The sequence below is a fragment of the Perca fluviatilis genome, chromosome 21 (assembly GCF_010015445.1).
Source record: "Perca fluviatilis chromosome 21, GENO_Pfluv_1.0, whole genome shotgun sequence".
Taxonomy (NCBI): domain Eukaryota; kingdom Metazoa; phylum Chordata; class Actinopteri; order Perciformes; family Percidae; genus Perca; species Perca fluviatilis.
Window position 1 is genome coordinate 21,933,820 of NC_053132.1, and position 18,542 is coordinate 21,952,361.

Here is an 18,542-nt window from a genome sequence, read left to right on the forward strand (position 1 = left end):
TTCATCCTAAAATGATGGCTCGATGGTGTTTTTTGCCCCCAACTGCTCCTTCCAGGCAGCGCTGCGACCGCTGCCTTCAAGGCACCTAACCCTAACCTTAACCTTAACCCTAACCCTAACCATAACCAGTGCCTCCCAACCGGCGCCTTCCAGGCAGCGCTGCCTGGAAGGCGCCGTTGGGGGCAAAAAAACACAGATAAACAAAATGATGCGTTCATCAATCATCCATCATTCATGTAGTAAAGCAGCGGCATTTCCCAAGTGCATCATCTCACAACTACTGCAAGCATTGAATTATTCATGGAACAAAATCACATATTTGGGGAAATTTGATGGCCACAAGTTCAGCAGTCGGCAACTCGGTAAAACTTTATCTGAAGCTGTGTTCATAAGACAGACATGACACCTGTCATGAACATGAAGGATTCTTTATGAATGTTTATGACTGCTGTCATTAAGTGTCATTCGGTACATTTTGACACTTTTAATGCAAAATTGAAATTGATGTCTGTGTTATAACAACTTGTCATTAAGCAGGACAAGATAACCTATTATAAATATGTCGTAGTGGGCCCAATTATCAAACTTAGAGAAACTAATATGTGTTAACATCACATTAAACTGTCACAAGTGGTTGGTTTTGACATTGGCTGTGACGAGACAGACCGACAGAGGCCAGTTTGACTAATAGGACAGCTAAAAGGCTACCCGAGCTGACTAGCTAACGGCAGCTAATTACAGTTAGAAGCAGTTAGCGGTTACTTGAGCGACAAGTAACGCTATCTGTTCATCACTCTGAAAATCACCCCGGTACTGTATTCCCTGTTGTCAATCTGGAGTTATAACATTTAATATAACTCGCATATACTGGACAGTTAGCATAATTCATAATCGCCTACATGGACTACATCGAATAGGTCAAGGAAAATATTCATGACACCATTACTCTATGAAAGCATTTGACTGTGTAACTAAACTTTATGAAATCTTTATGACAAGTCCATATGGTTTCAATTTACTTGAGATCAAGGAAAATATTCATGAAACATAATGGTCTCATGACAGCCAATGTAAAAACCAACCACTTATGATAATGTAATGTTAACACATTAAGCTAAATAGTTTCTGTAAGTTCAATAATTGGGCCTTCTATGACATATTTATAAGTAATAACATAATGATGTCTTGGTTAATGTCAAGTTATCATAACATAGGGATTGTTGTCTTGGTTAATGTCAAGTTGTCATAACATAGGGATTGTTGTCTTGGTTAATGTCAAGTTGGCATAACACAGACGTCTAAAACAACTAATGAATTTTGCATTAAAAGTGTCATAATATTCTGAATGACACTTAAAGACATTCAGTCATTTACATTCATAAAGATTCCTTCATGTAAAGGACAGGTGTCATGACATAGTTATGACACCTGTTTCATGTCAGTCTTATGAACACCCCTTCAAATAAAGTGTTACCGGGAACTCTTCTCTAAATTTTGAATCAAAGTCCAGTTCCCCTCATTCCTCGGCTCTTTAGGCAATGGAGTTGCAGATAATTTGTTAATGATGCTTCTTCTTTATAGGCTATCAGGTAGAAAAAAAAAGGTTACACTTGACTTGAAGGTATCTACATAAGAGTGACATGACACTGTCATGAAAGTGTCATAAACATTATAAACAAGTCATAAACATTTATGACAACACTTATTTTAGTAAGTGTCATTGGGTTTTTGTCATGACAAGTTAGGGTTAGGGTTCAGGTGTCATGACAGCGTCATGTCACTCTTGTGTAGATACCTTCAAGTGTTACAGAAAAAATAAGTAGTATACTTAACATACCTCTGGCTGCTTGGGAGCCAGAGGGTGCTTCAGATCCGCTCCTCTGGGAGCTGGCTGGGGAACGCATACAAGTGCTGCTGCGCTGGCTGATGGAACAGGTACTGCAGAAGAAACACAGAAAACCAATGTAATAATAGTGATAGAGTGATTACACAATGCTGTCCTCTGAGAACAGGAAGTGTATTTTTTTCTGCTGCTGCTGCTGCTGCAGTAGTTTGGAACAAGCAGAAGAAGAACTGAAATTAGATGAACTGCTAGATGACTAAGTACCTCTGCTCATTGAGGCGCTGCTGTTTAATGCGGGCCTCGATCCTGGCCGTGACATCATCACACAGCTTATTCAGGGACTCATCCTGAGGCGTGTTCAGACCGCTGTCATCCTGGGGCGTCTCTGAACAGCAGGACTTAAGCCGGCTGCTCTGGGAGCGACACACTGCGGCATAACGCACACTGTTCTCCTCTGGAGGTTAACACAAAAAGAAAAAATATGGAGGAGTGTTCACAGTCCACAAGACTGGGTGTCAGTTTTATCATTTTAATGTCTTCGGAGTTCCCCAGAAAAAGGCAACAATACTTAACGAGTTCTACAAATCAAAAAGCTATCTTTGGCAATTGTCATCAATCAAACTTTATTTCTATAGCACATTTCATATAAATCAATGTAACACCATGTGCCTCGTACAAAAGCGACATAAAAACTTAGTGCAGTTATACGGAGTAAAATATATAAGAGAAACATATAGAACGCACGCAAACACACACCAACCAAAGCATAACATAGCACAACAACAAACAAAGTTATTCATAGACTTTAGTAAAAAGCAGGGTTATTAGCCTGCTTTTAAAAGTGGTGCAGTAACTGACCTGAGACCAGGTTGTGGCTGAGCTGGCGAGAGTTCATCTCATTGTTAAACTTGTGTTGGGCTGAGCAGAGGTTGCACAGATATTTGGCTATCTTCGAGCTCTCTGTGATGAAGGTGTACTTCTTCTTGCTGCCCCGGCTTTCTAATACAAATTTACACCTCTGCAGGAACATGAAGGAAAGATTTTTAGGGCAAAGAAATTTCCCTACCAACCACGTTTTTATTGAAATTTCAAATGGTAAGATACATTAAATGGTAAGATACATTAAAGTGCTCATATTATGCTCATTTTCAGGTTCATAATTGTATTTAGAGGTTATAGCAGGTTTAAATGGTTCAATTTTCAAAAAAACACCATATTTTTGTTGTACTGCACATTGCTGCAGCTCCTCTTTTCACCCTGTGTTGAGCTCTTTGATTTAGCTACAGAGTGAGACATCTCACTTCTGTTCCTATCTTTGTCGGGAGTCGCACGTGCGCGGTAGCTAGGTAAGCACTGCTAGCTAGTCAGAAGCAGAGTATGAGGGCGTGCCACGCTAGCAGCTAGCCTAGGCGAGCATTTACAAGTGTTACAAAGTGGCGCACGTTGGTCAGCGTTTTCTGTTGGAGATGGTAAGTCCCTTTTGGGGTGGACTTTGGGCTTTTACACTTTGTAAACCTATAACGTGCACAATAAAAGATATATAACACAATAAAGGAAAAGCTAAAAGCCAAAAAGCATAATATGAGCACTTTAAATCATCATCATTGGGCTCACATTAGAGGAGATCGATGTTGTCTCCCTCCAGTAGAAAGTCTGAGTGGTGGATCGGCAGCCATCTCTAACCTCGTAGACCACGGCTCCTTTGGCACAAACCCCGAGGATGATCTCTCCTTCTAAAGGCTTTTTCTCACGCATCACACGGTGGAACAACACGCCGTACTCAGGCAACTGCTGACACACCTGAAGTGACAAATACAGAGTGGTAACCGTGCTATGATATTAATGGCAGCACCACTCGATTGGAATTTTTCATTATCAAATTTGGCTATTTTGCTACCTTGAGGAACTCAAGCTCTGATTCGTCGGTGAGCATCTGGGTGTTTTTGGTGTGAAGCCGTAGCAGCTCCCCCTGAATGTGAGGCAAGGCACGTTTCTCCATCACGCTCTTGGAGACATACTGGTCGGGGCGGTAGTAGTTCCTACCGTACACCTAAACACAACAGATTTAAACCATTTCCATCCATTGGGCGTAGATGCTGATTTTGACACAATTGTTATTAACAAGTCATGTTTGGAGGGCTCCTTCGAATTGACGTGTTTTGGTCAAATTTGTGGTGCACAACCTCAGGCATGCAGTCTCCACACTCGGCCTGCAGGGCCAGAGCTCCCAGGTACAGCGCCGTCTCCTCATGGCAGGACAGCCTGTCCTCCAAAAGGTCTCTCCTGAGCTGGAGGTAATACTGGTGGCGGGTCTGTTTGTTCCTGATAGAGAAGACCGCACGCGTTCAAAGGATCCGACTTCATGGGGCACCTTTTGTAACATTTGTTTTGTAATACCGTGAGAAAGAGAAATACTTACAAAACAGATATGTCATTGACAAAGAATTTGATCCTGAAGAAAAGGACAAAGGTGGTTGTAGGCACTTTCTTCCAGCTGTCTGGAGCAACTTTGGAAATCTTGGCATCATTGTCCACAAAGAAAAACTCATTATCTGACCAGAGAAAAGAATAAATACAGAAATTGTGAATTGACATAAATAAAGTATGCCTTCTAATCTACCTACACCAGGGTTCTTCAACGTTTTTTAAACCAAGGACCCCTTAACTGAAGAGAGATGGAGTGGGACCTCCTACTAATTTAGTTTCATATTAAACTGTTCCTACAATAATGTGTAGGGCGGCCTAAGGCCGTTATACATACCTTTTTAGTGCATAGAATACTAAGCTATTAAAATAATAATTGCCAGCATGATTTTATAAATCATCTTTTAATGTTAAACTTACATATGGCATAGTGAATGCTTATGATGAACTGGATCTGTGGATGGATATCTTACGTATAGGCCAGTAAGCCTATCATCAATGGGGATTCACAGTATATTTGCTAATAATATGTTGGATTCATGTTAATACATTTTAACTTTCAAACCAAAAAACTTTCAAATATTAACAAGAATTTGGAGGTCCCCCCTGCAGTGACTCTGATGACCCCCTAGGGGTCCCAGACCCTCTGTTGATGATCTCTGACCTACACCACATATAACATACATACAACAGGCATTTGGTGTTTCCCACCAGCAGTTAACTTACATCAACAAATTACAACACTTGAATAAAAGACCTCAAAATGCTCTAGTGTTTAAATAAACCGCTACAAAAAGATCTTATTTTTTTTTAAACCTCTTTACCGTCAATATAAGCAAGGCCGAAGTAGAAATGTTCCACCAGGTTGGAGTGAGCCACAATCATGTCAAAGACGTCCCCTCCTCTGGATTTGACCTCACACTTGACCAGGATGCTCTGACCGTTTGGCATCACCACACTCAGCTCTCTCTGAGTGGTTGGAGATTTCCCTTTTTTTGACTACGCGAGAGGGAAAAAATACATTTTTGAGGACAGAATGAAATCAAAATAAAGAATCAGATGCTAAATGTGTTCATGGTGAGAAATGGTCCACGCAAGGTTGCAGAGTCATGCTTTTGCCCATGTGTACAAAAGGATAGTGGAAATGGTTGTAAACAAAGTTCAGGGGTTTCAAGAAGAAGATGTTAGCATCATTATCCGGAGATGTGGGCTACGCTACGCTACGGTGTGTGTCCCTTCAAACCACTGTCAATGTCTCCAAACTCCCATAATTTAATTTCTGTTTGCAAGAACTCACCACGATGGAGCCAGGCAGCTCCAAGACAACCACCGGCTCGTCTAACATTCTAATAAACTCAGGACCCATGTCCTGCAACAGACAACAAATAAAAAAACAAGATTTTGGAGGAAACGTGTGATGAGAGATATTATGTTATCGTCATATTATCACACTGTAAAAACTTTTCACCTTAAATTCACAGTCATATACTGCCAGCAGCTTCACCAGTAAACTACTGTTTATTTACAGTAAGCATACTGTTTTTAAATGTTAAGGTATTTTACTGTAAATATAAATATAGTTTCTTACTGTATTATTTGAATTTGCAGTAATATACTGGCAGCAGTGTAATTCCCACCTTTTACTTTAATTCCCCAAGATGCATTGGTATTAACAGTAAATACCTGTAATCGTTAACATTCGCAGATAGTGCTGTAATATTATTTGGTTACACTTTACTTGAAGGCATCTACATAAGAATGACATGACACTGTCATGAACATGTCATGGACATTATGAACAAGTCCTAAATGTTTATGACATAACGCTTCTTTTGTCATTCGGTTTTTGTCATGACAAGTTAGGGTTATGTGTTCATGTCACTCTTATGTAGATACCTGTGTTACCTATTATTTTTTCTTCCCAGAATGCATTGCCATTCACAGTATGATCCTGTATGATACTTTAGCTGTACATTTACATCAAAGGTTTACAGTCATTACGTAACATGAATAATCTGGCCCACCTTCACTTTCTTGTCATTCAGACTCATCGTGGACTCGAACTGTGCAAGGGATCTTGAGTTGGCATTTCGATTGCCATCCATGTACGGACTGCAGGGGCTGCGGTTCAGCTGCTGCCAGCTGTCGTAATTCTCCCTTTGTCGACCTCCCGAGGGAATCCTGGGAAAAAAATGAGTTTTCCATTCTCAGTCTGATGGGAGTCAAGATCTGTCACTCATGATACGATGGCTCAAACATCACACATTTCATTTCATTCTCCGGTGGGGGTTTTGTATTCCCAGCACTGTCTTTTTACTTTTCCCTCATTATTTTATCATTAAAGCACATATCATACTTGAATTTAGTTTATTTTGAAGTAAACATATGTTTATACTGTGTCTTCTTACTGTGAAATGGGTTCATGAGAATGTATGATGTACTAAAAATAACCCTCTGTTATAAGGTGTGTAATGCTCCCTACCCTGTGGGCTCGCATGGATAAGATGCTCCGGAGAATGTTTGTGAAATCTTCTTCTTCAGCGCACATGTTGAGTTACTAAAAGAGCTTCCTGAAAAACAAATTGGTATGCAATACTTATGTCCACATGAGAATATTATAACTTTCACATTTGGCATGGTAAATATCTAAAAATGTCTTTCTGTGTTTTTTGCTGAGAGTTAGATGAGAAGATTGATACCACCCTTATGTCTGTACGCTAAATATGAAGCTACAAACAGCTAATTTGTCGTGAACCACGCTAAGCTAACCAGTCGGCTAAAGACTGGAAGTAGGGGGAAATAGCTAGCCTGGCTCTGTCCAAATGTAAAGAAATAAAATGGCTAGTAGCTAATAAATATGTAAAAAAAAAAATTGGCAAGCTTAGGAGGCGCTGGTAGATGGTAGGCTAGCTGTTTCCCCCTGCTTCCAGTCTTTATGCAAAGCTAACTGGCTGGTATATGAAGTTGCAGACAGTTAGCTTAGCTTAACAAAAAGTCAAAACAACTAGCCTTGGCCTGTCCAATAGTTAAAAAATCAACCTACAAGCACCTCTAATGCTCATTAATTAAGACTATATATGTATATATTTTTTTTTCTGTATAGAAAGATGAAAGTGTAAAAAACGATACATTGTTGTTTCATGGGGGAATAGACTATATGTGGCTGTGACTATTTCCTGGCTGGGAGCGGTGTCTTTTTTGGCACAGTTTCCTGTAAATCTCACTAGTTTACACATTTGGGTTTTTGTATTGATTTAAAAAATTAGATTAAACGTGACCCGTGTTAATTTCTTCACCTATTGACAGAGCCAAGCTAGCTGTTTCCACCTGTCGGCGGTAGCTTCATATTTAGCATACAGACAAAAAAGGAGTAGTTATTATTATTTTTTTAAAAAAAAAAAAAAAAAAAAAAAAAAAATATTTAAAATATGGGGTTTTTAAAAAAAAAAAAAAAAAAAAAAAAAAAAAAAAAAAAAAAAAAAAAACAGGAACCAAGTTTTTAAAAAAAACATCCTTTTTTTTTTGGGGCTTTTACGTTCTTTCTTTGCACGTTTTTTTTTTTTTCATTTTCCACTAAAGAAAAAGTGTTTAAGTCACACAGGAGTATACACAAATAGAGTTTTCCATTCAGTTATTTAATATAGATTAATTACATATTGAATTGCGAGAAAAAGTACTATATTGTGATATTGAACACAGTACAAGTAATTTACAGAACAGGTATGTATGCTGTAGCAGATGGAAAAATAATGCAATTTAATTTCAGTTAAACTTTAAATCTGTCAGAAGGGATCAGTTCCTTACTGTGCAATCTGTCCCTGATCATTTGACTGCGGTCTGTTAGCCGGGATCCATTTTCAGCCATGGACACGTGATCAACCTGCAAAGACATCACTGTCCAGCTCAAGGAAACAAGCAGAGAGTTTGTGCTATCAGTAAACTTTACAAAAACTACTCAAAACCAAACATAACTTCACCTAACCCGCTAAAAACCAAAACCAACACCATCCACTCATCCAGCCACTCACTGAGTTTCTGTAGACATCTTCTACCAGCTGCCTGACGAGCCGCTCAGCAGGAGGCAGCATGGAGGTCTTGTGGTGAAGCTCACAGGTCTCCAGCACCGTCAGGAGGTCAGTCCGTCGGACCGCCATGTCCTCGCACATGCTCAGCAGCAAACCCTCCAGCTCTGCACTCAGCTGGACCGGCTGGGAGCAAACAAGTGACAGCAAAATGGATCACGTGCAAGTACTAAGAATATGTACAAGAATGAGTTTGAGCAAGAGATACTGTAGACGAGGGGAGAAAGTACCTGGTTTTGAGGTAGGTGATAATCAACACACCAATAAAGAGTCATCCCCAGTGAGTACACAACCATCTGAGGAGAGCAGCACAAGGTCACGATTCATTTCTGCTCACATACTGTATATCATCATCAACATCATCATATTCTTTATTCAGGACACGCAAGAAGTACAAGTACAAGATAAAACAATAAGAAATGACTACAACAGCCACAGTTCCACAATAGACAAAAAGAGTGTTCAGATATCAGCATGCAGACTAAAACGCCAATGGTTCCACAATCTCGAAGTGAACCTAACTGCACTCATTGCAGGGCTCACTAGTGTTGCAATGATGCTGTTGAATGACTCAGTTAGTCTACACATAACATCTGTACATGAGATTCCTGAGTACAGCAGGACAGGTGGATACATCCACACTTACAAACATTTGGCTTGCACTGCTCCATCGTGGCATTTTAAGCAGCAGCCTCATGCCATCATTATATGCCACATTGAGTTTCTGCATACTGCTTTTTTTTTATAGCGCCGCCAGAAGTGGGCAGTACAAAAAGCTTTAAAAAGTGTAGTCTTCACAGACAGTGAACACATACTAAATTTGCAATTCAGCATATTAGCTTGTGCATATAAACGGAACTATAAGGGGATTTAACTGGGACTAGTGCTACTTTATGCAATTAACTGATGTGATTAAAGGGTTAAGGACTCCTATCCAAACAAAGCACTATGCAAAAACCAACACTGTCTCCTAAAATATTAGGTTCATACAACTAAACTAAATTCTCAATTACGTTTTCGAGGGAAATATATCTTGTCACGTATTACACGCCCACGTACCAGCCACAGGCGCACTGTAAAATGGTCACAGTTTTGAACACTTCAAGGGCGTAACTTTGGGTTCAACACCCTAACCCTCTTGAAATTGTGAGCACATCAAACACTTCATTTTCTGCATTCTGGTGAATTTTTTTTTGCAATACTTTGTGCCTTTGTAAAACTGTGGGCTAATTAAAAATAGCAAGTTGACACTGATGTCTTCATATTAATGATGGTCTGGTTCTCAACATTTTTAACTTGTGTCCTCTTAGATAAAGCAAATTCTCTATAAATCAATAAACCCTTATATTATGACCCTTTCATAGGTTTAATATAATAATGTGTGTTTTTCCCCATCAGATAGTTTAATTTGAGTCATTTTTAGAAGCCTGCAGTGACTAAACTACCCAGCAGTTCACAACCAAATAGCAGTAACACAAAGAAAAGACAGCAAAATAAGCAAGCAACCTTTCTTATCCTATTAAACAGCTTATGACCCCAAAGATGTATCTCGCGACCCGTTTTAGGGGTCCTAACTCCCAGGGTTAGAACCACTTGATATTTTGTACCAGATGTCCTCGAAACAAGTCCGAGTTTTCCAACCTTTTCGGCGGCAGTCCTGGTGGAGGCAGCGTGCCCCTGCTGGATCTCCGGAGCTGTGAAGGAGGCCACGTCTTCGTATTGGGCGCAGCTCTTGAAGGCCAGACTCCCATTGGCTGACAGTAGCACCGAGCCTGGACTCAGCACACTGCACATGTTGCCTGAACCTAGACAGAGAGCAGAACGCAAACTGCAACATTAACCAACTCGAAGGGTTTCTCTTGCTTTCTCTTGCGCTATTTGCTTGAGCAAGTTCTTTCAATCTTAGTCTGTTTGAATGCGCGTTAATGCTGCCTGAAAAACACAGCCCTGTGCAGGAGCGATTCCAGGAATTCTTAAGCTTGGTGGGACACGGGGGATCAAAAATCTGTCCGGAGAGAGAGGGGGGGAGCATTTAATCAGAATACGGCATAGAAAATCTGCTTAGAAATATAGGAAATATTGAATAGGATAGAACGACACAATATTATTCTGCTAAATAAAACATCCCATTCATTATTACTTTCACTTGTTTTAATTTTAAACAAATGGTATATCCGAATACAATACACATTTATAAACTCAGTCTGGTCTGGTCATGGTATCAGAATTTTGGATAGTCTTCATGGAAACAATAATTGGTCATGTGACAATGGCAGAACAGGCAGCCAAACGACAGTACTGGGATCCAATGCAAATCATAATTGTCATATTGACAGCACTCTAGCCAAATGGATTGGGAGGGGGGGTGGGGGGGGGAGGCAATCATATTTCAGGGGGGGCCAGTGCCACCTTGTGCCCCCCTTCTAGCCCCGCCCCTGGCCCTATGCACGGAAACAGGTTCAATTGGGTGGAAATGGGAACTAATAATAAGTTACCTCTTTTGGAAATATCCAGTAAGGCCTCAGCGGTGGCTAGCAGCAGACACCAGACCTCATCTTCATCCAGTGGTGAGCCCCGGGCCTCCAACACTTCTGCCAGGGTCACAAATGTACCCATCCTGCTGGAAAACATTGCAATTCTTTCAATAAAAAATACTTGTTAATGGGAATAACACAACATAGTACATTACAGGAGGAGTTGTGGCAAGTGTCATGGCTTAACAAGCAGGCTGAATGTCCTCAGGGGGGGCTGGAATGCCACTGTTCATCCGACACATTGAACGTTTAAAAGGTCACTGGTCGGAGTTTGAGACAGACGAGATTAAGGTTCAGTGGAATTAGATCGAATTGGAAACAATTCCAACACTTTTGTATCTTGCTTTCATACATTTCCCATCAAAATAAAGCAATCTCTACTTGATATATCTAGCTTTAAAAAGAAACTAGCAAACACACAAAACAGGTTCCTTTTTGTTTTACCAGATGAATGACTATAAGATTCCAGGAAGCGGCAGTATTTGTTTTTTAAAGATTAAGAAAAAGAAAAGACAATACGTTTGTACATTATGTGTCTTTTTGTAGTTTGTTCAATCAAATTCTTTTTTTTTTTTAATTCCATATACTGCTCAGTCGAGTCTGCAGGATCGCTTTATGGCACAAAACAGAAAGAAGAGCAAACGGATTTACATTACCTAAGTAGCGTCAGTATTAGCACAGGAAGTTGGGTTTTCCATAATTGTTTGACAATCAGATTAACATCCGGATTTTGCCTCCAGGAAGCGTCTCGATAATAATCATCTTATTCCTTCTCATATTGGAGGATAAGGGAAACGGAAGAATGTTTTTGGCATTTATTGTTTCCATGTTGAGAACTTAACTTCTTTATATTTTACTTTCATTTATTTGAATGTACTACCTCAAATGCGCTGGCATTTCTGCTGTTTAGACACGTTATAGTACATGCGTGCATCCATCTCACTATGTGACCATTCTGACACACAAACAGAATTAAAACACTGACAGGCACAAGCATGTCTGGTGACGTCATGGGAAATTGCCAAGTAACCCAGCTCTGTTAATCAGGTTATGTGTACTTCATTCAACCAAAACAACCTGGGGTGAAACAATCAGTAAAGGCCTTGTTCACAGCAGACATATTGGATTGTCATAGCAGGAAAAGCACAGTTTACTAGTAGGGCTACACGATTATGGCCAAAATGATAATCCTGATTATTTTGATAAATATTGAGATTACAATTATTAACCAGGATTATTTATTGATTTTAGGGACAAAATAATTTTTTTGCCCCTTCACATTTAAATATCGTCACCTTCCTAAAACAATTGCCTAAGTCATTTTTTAACAAAAATGATTTTGTAGCCTAAATCATCTCCTCATGGTGCTGGCCACCTCTGGTAAAATTGCCTACATCCTAAGTTGAACAGGTCATGTGATTCTACACCTTTAGTATAATTGCCTATGTCAAGCTTAGGCCGTTTTATTTTTTGTGTTTTCTGAAAAACCTGAAAAAATGACTTAGGCAATTATTTTAGGAAGGTGACGATATACAGAGCACTGCTTTCAATTCCATGTTGTGCTTCCTGCATTATATATATATATATATATAATGGATATATATATATACACGCACAATATTAGCTAGTCTGGTTGACACCAGACCCTTCTCAGTTGTAAATGAGAGGGGGTCTGGGCAAGGTTCATTCACAGCCCATTTCCAAAGGGGCGTCACCGACGGTGTAATCGGATAGTCCTTCAACCAATCAGACCAACAATCCGGGTGATGTAGCAGCGACAGCGGCGTCAACGTGTAAAGCCGGCCTCAACGGTTGTGATTGGTGCCTCGATTTGGAAAAAGTGGAAATGGGCTTGAATGGGCTCTTGGCCAGATGGACTTGCAGAGCTAATCTCAAATTTGCCGGAAGTACGTCAGGGTTTACCCAGGCTAAATATTAGCTGTTCTGCTTTAACAATGTTAAACTGAAAAACAAATGTGTATGCAGGCTGAAATTCACAATGTTGTTCTGTCAGGATTAAGGCGCTGGCTAAACATCTGCGAGCCGCTAGGCTAATTTTATGGTAGCCGACCACGGCAAATGCGCTACAACGGGCTAAAACACTTCCATTAGGACAAACAAGGACTCTGGTGGGAGAAACGTACTGCAAATACAGAAACGACCCAAAGTAAAAAACAAACAAACAAAAACCCCATGCAACATACAAATGTCACATATCCAGTCAACACAGCAGAAGTTCCCTAAGCCATCCGAATTTACAACATGACATAGCAGAGATTACATTTATTAAGGACTTGAATTTCCTTCTTGTCTTCGTAAAACAGAAAATAAAATGTATAAACAGTATCACTCAGGAATATGAAAGTGTGTTTGTTCCACACCGGAGGGGTCAGTGGCATGGCATGACTTTTTTACTAGCTGGGTTTGACAACCTTATTTTTAGGTTGACAAAATGTACAGAGTTTGTGAATATCTCAGATATTACTAGTGACATTCCTGTAATCTTACATCTGCTGATGCCACTCAGTGTGGATGCACACATTCTTGTGCTATAGTTATGTTTTTGGTTTTTGGTGTGGACGGCCCTAACATTAGGCCTATATGGTCAGCCGATGGAGATGGTGTCTGTATTTAAGAAAGCCTAACTGGGTATATGGCTAGATAGCAAATATACATGAAAAGTACATATCAAACACTTAGAAACAAAATGCAAAAAAGTCATACTGTAAATCTATTATAAACTGTGGCCGGGTGCAGGCAAACAGGCATTAATTGACACTTATAGGGCGATGTCAATAATAGATTATGGTTGTATACTATAACTATACTACTATAACTTACTATGTAAGACGTCACTGCAAAAAGTGGATTGACTACAGTATAGCCTTACTTTTATGTATAGGAGCTATTGAGTCAACCTCCATTAATGCAGTAGGCTAGAAGCAGGAGACACCGCTGAAGTTAAGAAGATAGAAACTCACACAACATACTGTTTTTTTTTTTACTTGGCCTCCTTTTTGTATATGCTTTGTATTTGTTTTTCTGCATTAGTGACATCACCAATTGATTTGAAGCCTCGAGTTTGGCAATTTGGCCGTCGCCATCTTGGTTTTGAAACCGGACGTGAAGATTTTTGGACGAGAGGGTGGAGCTGGTGAGGATGACGCGGCCGAGCCAGTGTCGTGTATGGTTGCAATTGTGCTGCGCTAAGCTAAATGCTAAAGAGGGAACGTTGCCGATTCTGAAGCGAGTCATCTGGCAGAGTTTTACCGGCAGGTTAATGCGGACCTCCGGGTACTGGCACCATTCATTTTTAGGCGGCCAAAATGTTCCAATTAACAATGAAGTGAAAACACACAGTGAGAGGATCAAAGTTTAAAAAAAAAAAATACAGACAACACCCCAAAAAAGGTTTAAGCCTATTTTACTGTACACAGTGCACTGGTTAGCATTGCTAAGCCTGTAGCTTAATTGACATGCTTCTAGCATGAGTTGAAGTGTTTGTTTGCCCTGGTCGGCCACCGTATAATGTACACAGTATAAATATACACTGAAACACTTGCAGCGCTATGCCGTCAATCTTAGCCGAGAACAGAGAAATGTTTGACAGAGTGGAGTCATAAAACAAGCAGTCTGATGTTGTCTGTGTTGTGACACTGTAGCAGCCTGGTGTCGTTTTCTGGCGATTTAACAGCGACGAGCCGCGCTAATGCCACTGGCTGGCTGAGTCCTTCCCGAGTCATGCTGTTATTTTAGGAAGCGCTTGATTTGATATGCAGTGGAGTTTTCTATAAGCGGAGAACACATTTTAAATATCAACATGGCAGTCGATCATAGTCATTTAATCATGATTAATATTTGATTAATTGTGCAGCCCTAGTTACTAGTAACAAGGTGGCTCTGTTCTCTTTAAGTGTCCCAGCAAGTCAAGACAGTGTTGCCGCTAACCAGGACCATAAAACTGAAGCAGCTAAATGGAATCCAGCCATCATTCATTTTATTATCTACACCTGTCCTATTGCTACTGTGACAATGTCAAAATATCTTCTGTGAAAAATGTCTTCTGTGAAAAAATTACCATTATTTGAATAGGCCTAGTCAAATTAGTGGGCATAAAAAATACAAGTACCAAAAACTTCTTCCAAATGTGTAAGTGTTATTGACCAGGCAGATATAAGTGTTACTTTGTGTTGTTTGTTACCTTGATTTAGCCAGAGAAAATCTGGCTTAGCTCACAGGCTCTTTGCTTCTTACTCTGTGTGAGTTTGAGTGAATGGTTTGCTGCTTCGCACAGGAGCACGCTTAGTCTCATCCAGTTTCATTGCATTTTCTACATCCAAGATGGAAATTGTGTCGTTACAGCAGCAGCATACATAAAGGTATGTGTCTGAAAAACACACATTTCTAAACCTACAGTAAGTTTGATGAGTTATGCATTATGCAGCCTACCTTACTTTATCCGGTATCTGAAAAGATTCTGCTTAGGTTTCTTCAGACATCCGCCACTCTGAACCTAATCCTTCTTCCTCCTATGCATCCTCTGCTGCCATTCCACCCACATAGCGTCAACTCCTCATCACAGATCAATCGTCTCCAAACAAAGGACACATCAGTTCCGTAACGTAATTTGCTCTAACTAATGACGTGTTGTTACTGCTTTTTACGTCATTTTTGAACTATTTTTGGACCAGGGGACATAAGAACATAATTGGATTTGCAGGGCAAGCTAACGGCAGATGGGGCAGCAAAGGACCAATCCATTGTGTTAATCTGAGGTTTCAACCACAACGGACACAATATTTGTCCCACTTTCCATTAGTACCTTGCAAAGATTAAGTTGATTGGCAAATATACATGGCTTTGTGAATAACCAGATACCATGGCTTTTTTATCCTCCCACCTGTGCCTCCCGGTGCTTGAAAAGCATTCGAAATGTTCATCAAAGTGATGTGATGTAACAAGTATAATATTAGGTCTGAGGTGAGAAAAACTAGGCTATGTCAAAAGTGGTTTAAGAGTATACATTCTTGTGAATTGTCATACAGCAGTAACAAGGGCCTCTGACGGGTGCTTGGCCTGCTTTTTTGCTTTTTTGTGTGCAAACTATGTGTCAATTATTTGCAGTTAAGAGTGTTTTTTTGTCCACATACTTGTACACATAGGACATATGCTGACCCACCACTTCATCCCAATGCACATCTTCAAGAGAGGGCTTTGTCCAGATTTACACCTGTCCTTTACAGCCCAAGGAATAATTAACACACTGACCTGTGAATGACATGGCAAGGTAATGCCTGCATGTGCCTTTAGCATTAGCTTTCATAAGGTGTCAGAGTTGACGCCTATGATAATAGTTAGACACACTAACTCCCATATGCATATCTGGGTGCTGAATTCTCAAAATCTGGTACAGAAAATCATCAGTACAGTACTTGATATACATGATTTAGCCTATGTATGAGGTTTTGGACACCATACTCCATTACAAGTCTTGCTTTCTTTAATAATGTGTTGCATTTGATAAGCGTTTCAAATGTTGTTTTTTTCAATGTAGAATCTTAATTTAAACAGTAGCTGTCAGATAAATGTATAGGTCTATCATAAAATACAAATAAGTAACATACAGGTACATCCTAATTGTGATTAGGCTAGTACAGTAGGCCTACTTACGTGCATAAAGTAGCCTACATAAAGTTGTAAATAAAAATCTTTATGGTCTTCAAGGTAGAAATTACTTAATTTGCAGTTCATAAACTGGAAACTGAGTGTATGTAATCTACCAAATAAAATGAGGCACTCCAATTTTGAACTCAAATGTTAATAAAGGTAAGATGCAGGCTACATAAGCCAACCTCGTACTTATCAAAACTAATGTAAACCATGATTTGGTAATGCTAGCAAACAGAATAAGTAAACCTGCTATCTCATGTGCAAGCTCGTTAATAACATACTTTGTATATATGTATTTTGGTATATATTATGTATACATTTTACATACAACATTCACCCATAAATATGTGTGAAACAGCACTATCTTCCCGTTGTATGGTTTTATTATACATCCATGGTTCTGGGTTGTATGGTTGTATACGGTGTTATTTCAAAACGTTGCAAAACCGTCGCTTCCGCTTTCCCGGAGCGGCTGCCGGAAAACGCGCAGGCGGTCTTGAACGTCCCCCTGGTCCTCATTGTGAAGCCGAGGAAACATCGCAAGGTTTCGACGACGTTGGTATGAAATGGCAGAAACTGCTTGTGTCACGGAAGCACACAGATTAGGTTACGTAGAAGCTACACATGTATTTTGCAAAGATCCCGGCCTGCTAGTGTGAGGGGAAACGGGAGCGTATCCGGAGGACAAAGGAATTAAAAGAGCTGTTTTTCTCCCAACAACAACAACAAAAAAAGCGTCCGGGTTGTGTCTCCAGCAGACAGCAAACGGCGACTGCGGGTCGACACTTGTAATTAACCGGAGAGGGGTGAGCTCGACATATGTATTTTTTTTTTTTCTTCCTATGAGACATGTTTGACGTGTTATTGTCAATAGTTGAGGGTATGGGGGTGGGGAGGTGGGAACAGATTATTTGGCTCACACACACGTTCTTGCAAATAGGTGTTTCTACAGTATAGCTACATGGTGACCACCACCACAGCAGCAGGCAGGACAGGTCTGGCCTAACTGGTAAAAGGCAACCAGACTGAGTGGCAACACTGGGAAGCACACGGTGTAACGCTAACCTATCCATGTCAGTGCTGTGCTACACAGTTACACACACACACACACGTTAGCTCGGCTTACACTGTAAACTGTGCACCGGGTGGTGTGTAACGTTGCAAGCCATCGTGGAACTAGTGAAAGGTTCAACTTAAAACGCTGTGACCTCCAGTATGTCTGTGTGGTCACCTAAAAACATCCTCCGTGTAAACACAAATCACCTATCGACGCCTTTGAATACACCCCGGTTTAGCTAATATCAGTTGGCTGATATGTAGTGTAGTGCTCTGATTATGATATCATGTTTCTGTTAGCTTGGAAGGTGGGCAAACACAAAAATCCCTGCACTGTAAACTGAGCATAGGTGGGTTTACACTGGCTATAATACTGTAGCAGCATCTCTGTGATTTCGATAACAACGCCGAGCAGATCAATATTTGGCTATAGCCTATGCAAGGCTGCAGTCTGTCTGATTATGTGTTTTTTTATTATTTATTTTATTTATTTATTATTATTATGGAATGTGTTAATAGTCTCACTGGCCTGCAAATTTAAAAGTGAATGTGAATATTCTTCAGTGACAATTGCATAGTGTTGCAGTTGTTACAGAAATCAAATAGTGAACATGTGTCAGCATCTGTCTAAACAATAAAGTAAAATAACTTATCAAGCCAGGGGATCCAATGTGGAGTTTTGAAAACCCGTTATATTATCAGTGATATTTATAACTTGGTCTGGGTTATTAGAATTGTCTGATCACAGGTAGAGCTGGGCGATATGGAGAAAATCAAACATCCCCATATTTTTGACCACATACCTCGATATCGATATTGTAGGGTTGGCAACTGGCGAATGAGATTTTTGATAAATAATCATCATGTTGGTATCATTATGTGGGTAAAGGCAAATAATGGAACAGCTAGAACAGTCTGGTGAGTTCAGAAAAT

The 18,542-nt window shown here is 40.0% G+C and overlaps 2 protein-coding genes across 8 annotated transcripts in view; one reads left to right on the forward strand and one right to left on the reverse strand.

Annotated features, from left to right (window-relative positions):
- frmpd2 (FERM and PDZ domain containing 2) overlaps positions 1-15,540 on the reverse strand; it is a 37,501-nt gene extending 21,961 nt beyond the window's left edge. The window contains exons 1-18 of one of the 4 annotated variants that reach the window (XM_039789203.1): positions 15,333-15,540; positions 15,085-15,213; positions 10,845-10,966; positions 9,991-10,154; positions 8,580-8,645; positions 8,296-8,475; positions 8,072-8,147; positions 6,750-6,837; positions 6,292-6,448; positions 5,565-5,636; positions 5,092-5,266; positions 4,263-4,395; positions 4,027-4,165; positions 3,741-3,893; positions 3,458-3,643; positions 2,702-2,861; positions 2,108-2,297; positions 1,838-1,938 (exon numbers count right to left, since the gene is read on the reverse strand). In XM_039789203.1, the coding sequence (XP_039645137.1) occupies positions 1,838-1,938; positions 2,108-2,297; positions 2,702-2,861; positions 3,458-3,643; positions 3,741-3,893; positions 4,027-4,165; positions 4,263-4,395; positions 5,092-5,266; positions 5,565-5,636; positions 6,292-6,448; positions 6,750-6,837; positions 8,072-8,147; positions 8,296-8,475; positions 8,580-8,645; positions 9,991-10,154; positions 10,845-10,965 (2,161 nt within the window). In that variant the 5' untranslated portion in view covers position 10,966; positions 15,085-15,213; positions 15,333-15,540. Of the gene's footprint in view, positions 1-1,837; positions 1,939-2,107; positions 2,298-2,701; positions 2,862-3,457; positions 3,644-3,740; positions 3,894-4,026; positions 4,166-4,262; positions 4,396-5,091; positions 5,267-5,564; positions 5,637-6,291; positions 6,449-6,749; positions 6,838-8,071; positions 8,148-8,295; positions 8,476-8,579; positions 8,646-9,990; positions 10,155-10,844; positions 10,970-15,084; positions 15,214-15,332 lie in introns of all 4 variants that reach the window. The other 3 variants (XM_039789201.1, XM_039789202.1, XM_039789199.1) reach the window with 3 other exon arrangements.
- A 1,516-nt stretch (positions 15,541-17,056) lies between these two features.
- Positions 17,057-18,542, forward strand: part of mapk8b (mitogen-activated protein kinase 8b) — a 44,226-nt gene continuing 42,740 nt past the window's right edge. For 2 of the 4 annotated variants that reach the window (XM_039787635.1, XM_039787636.1), the window contains exon 1: positions 17,057-17,359. The gene's annotated coding sequence lies outside the window, so the exon portion shown is untranslated. The remainder of the gene's footprint in view (positions 17,360-18,542) is intronic. The other 2 variants (XM_039787633.1, XM_039787632.1) reach the window with 1 other exon arrangement.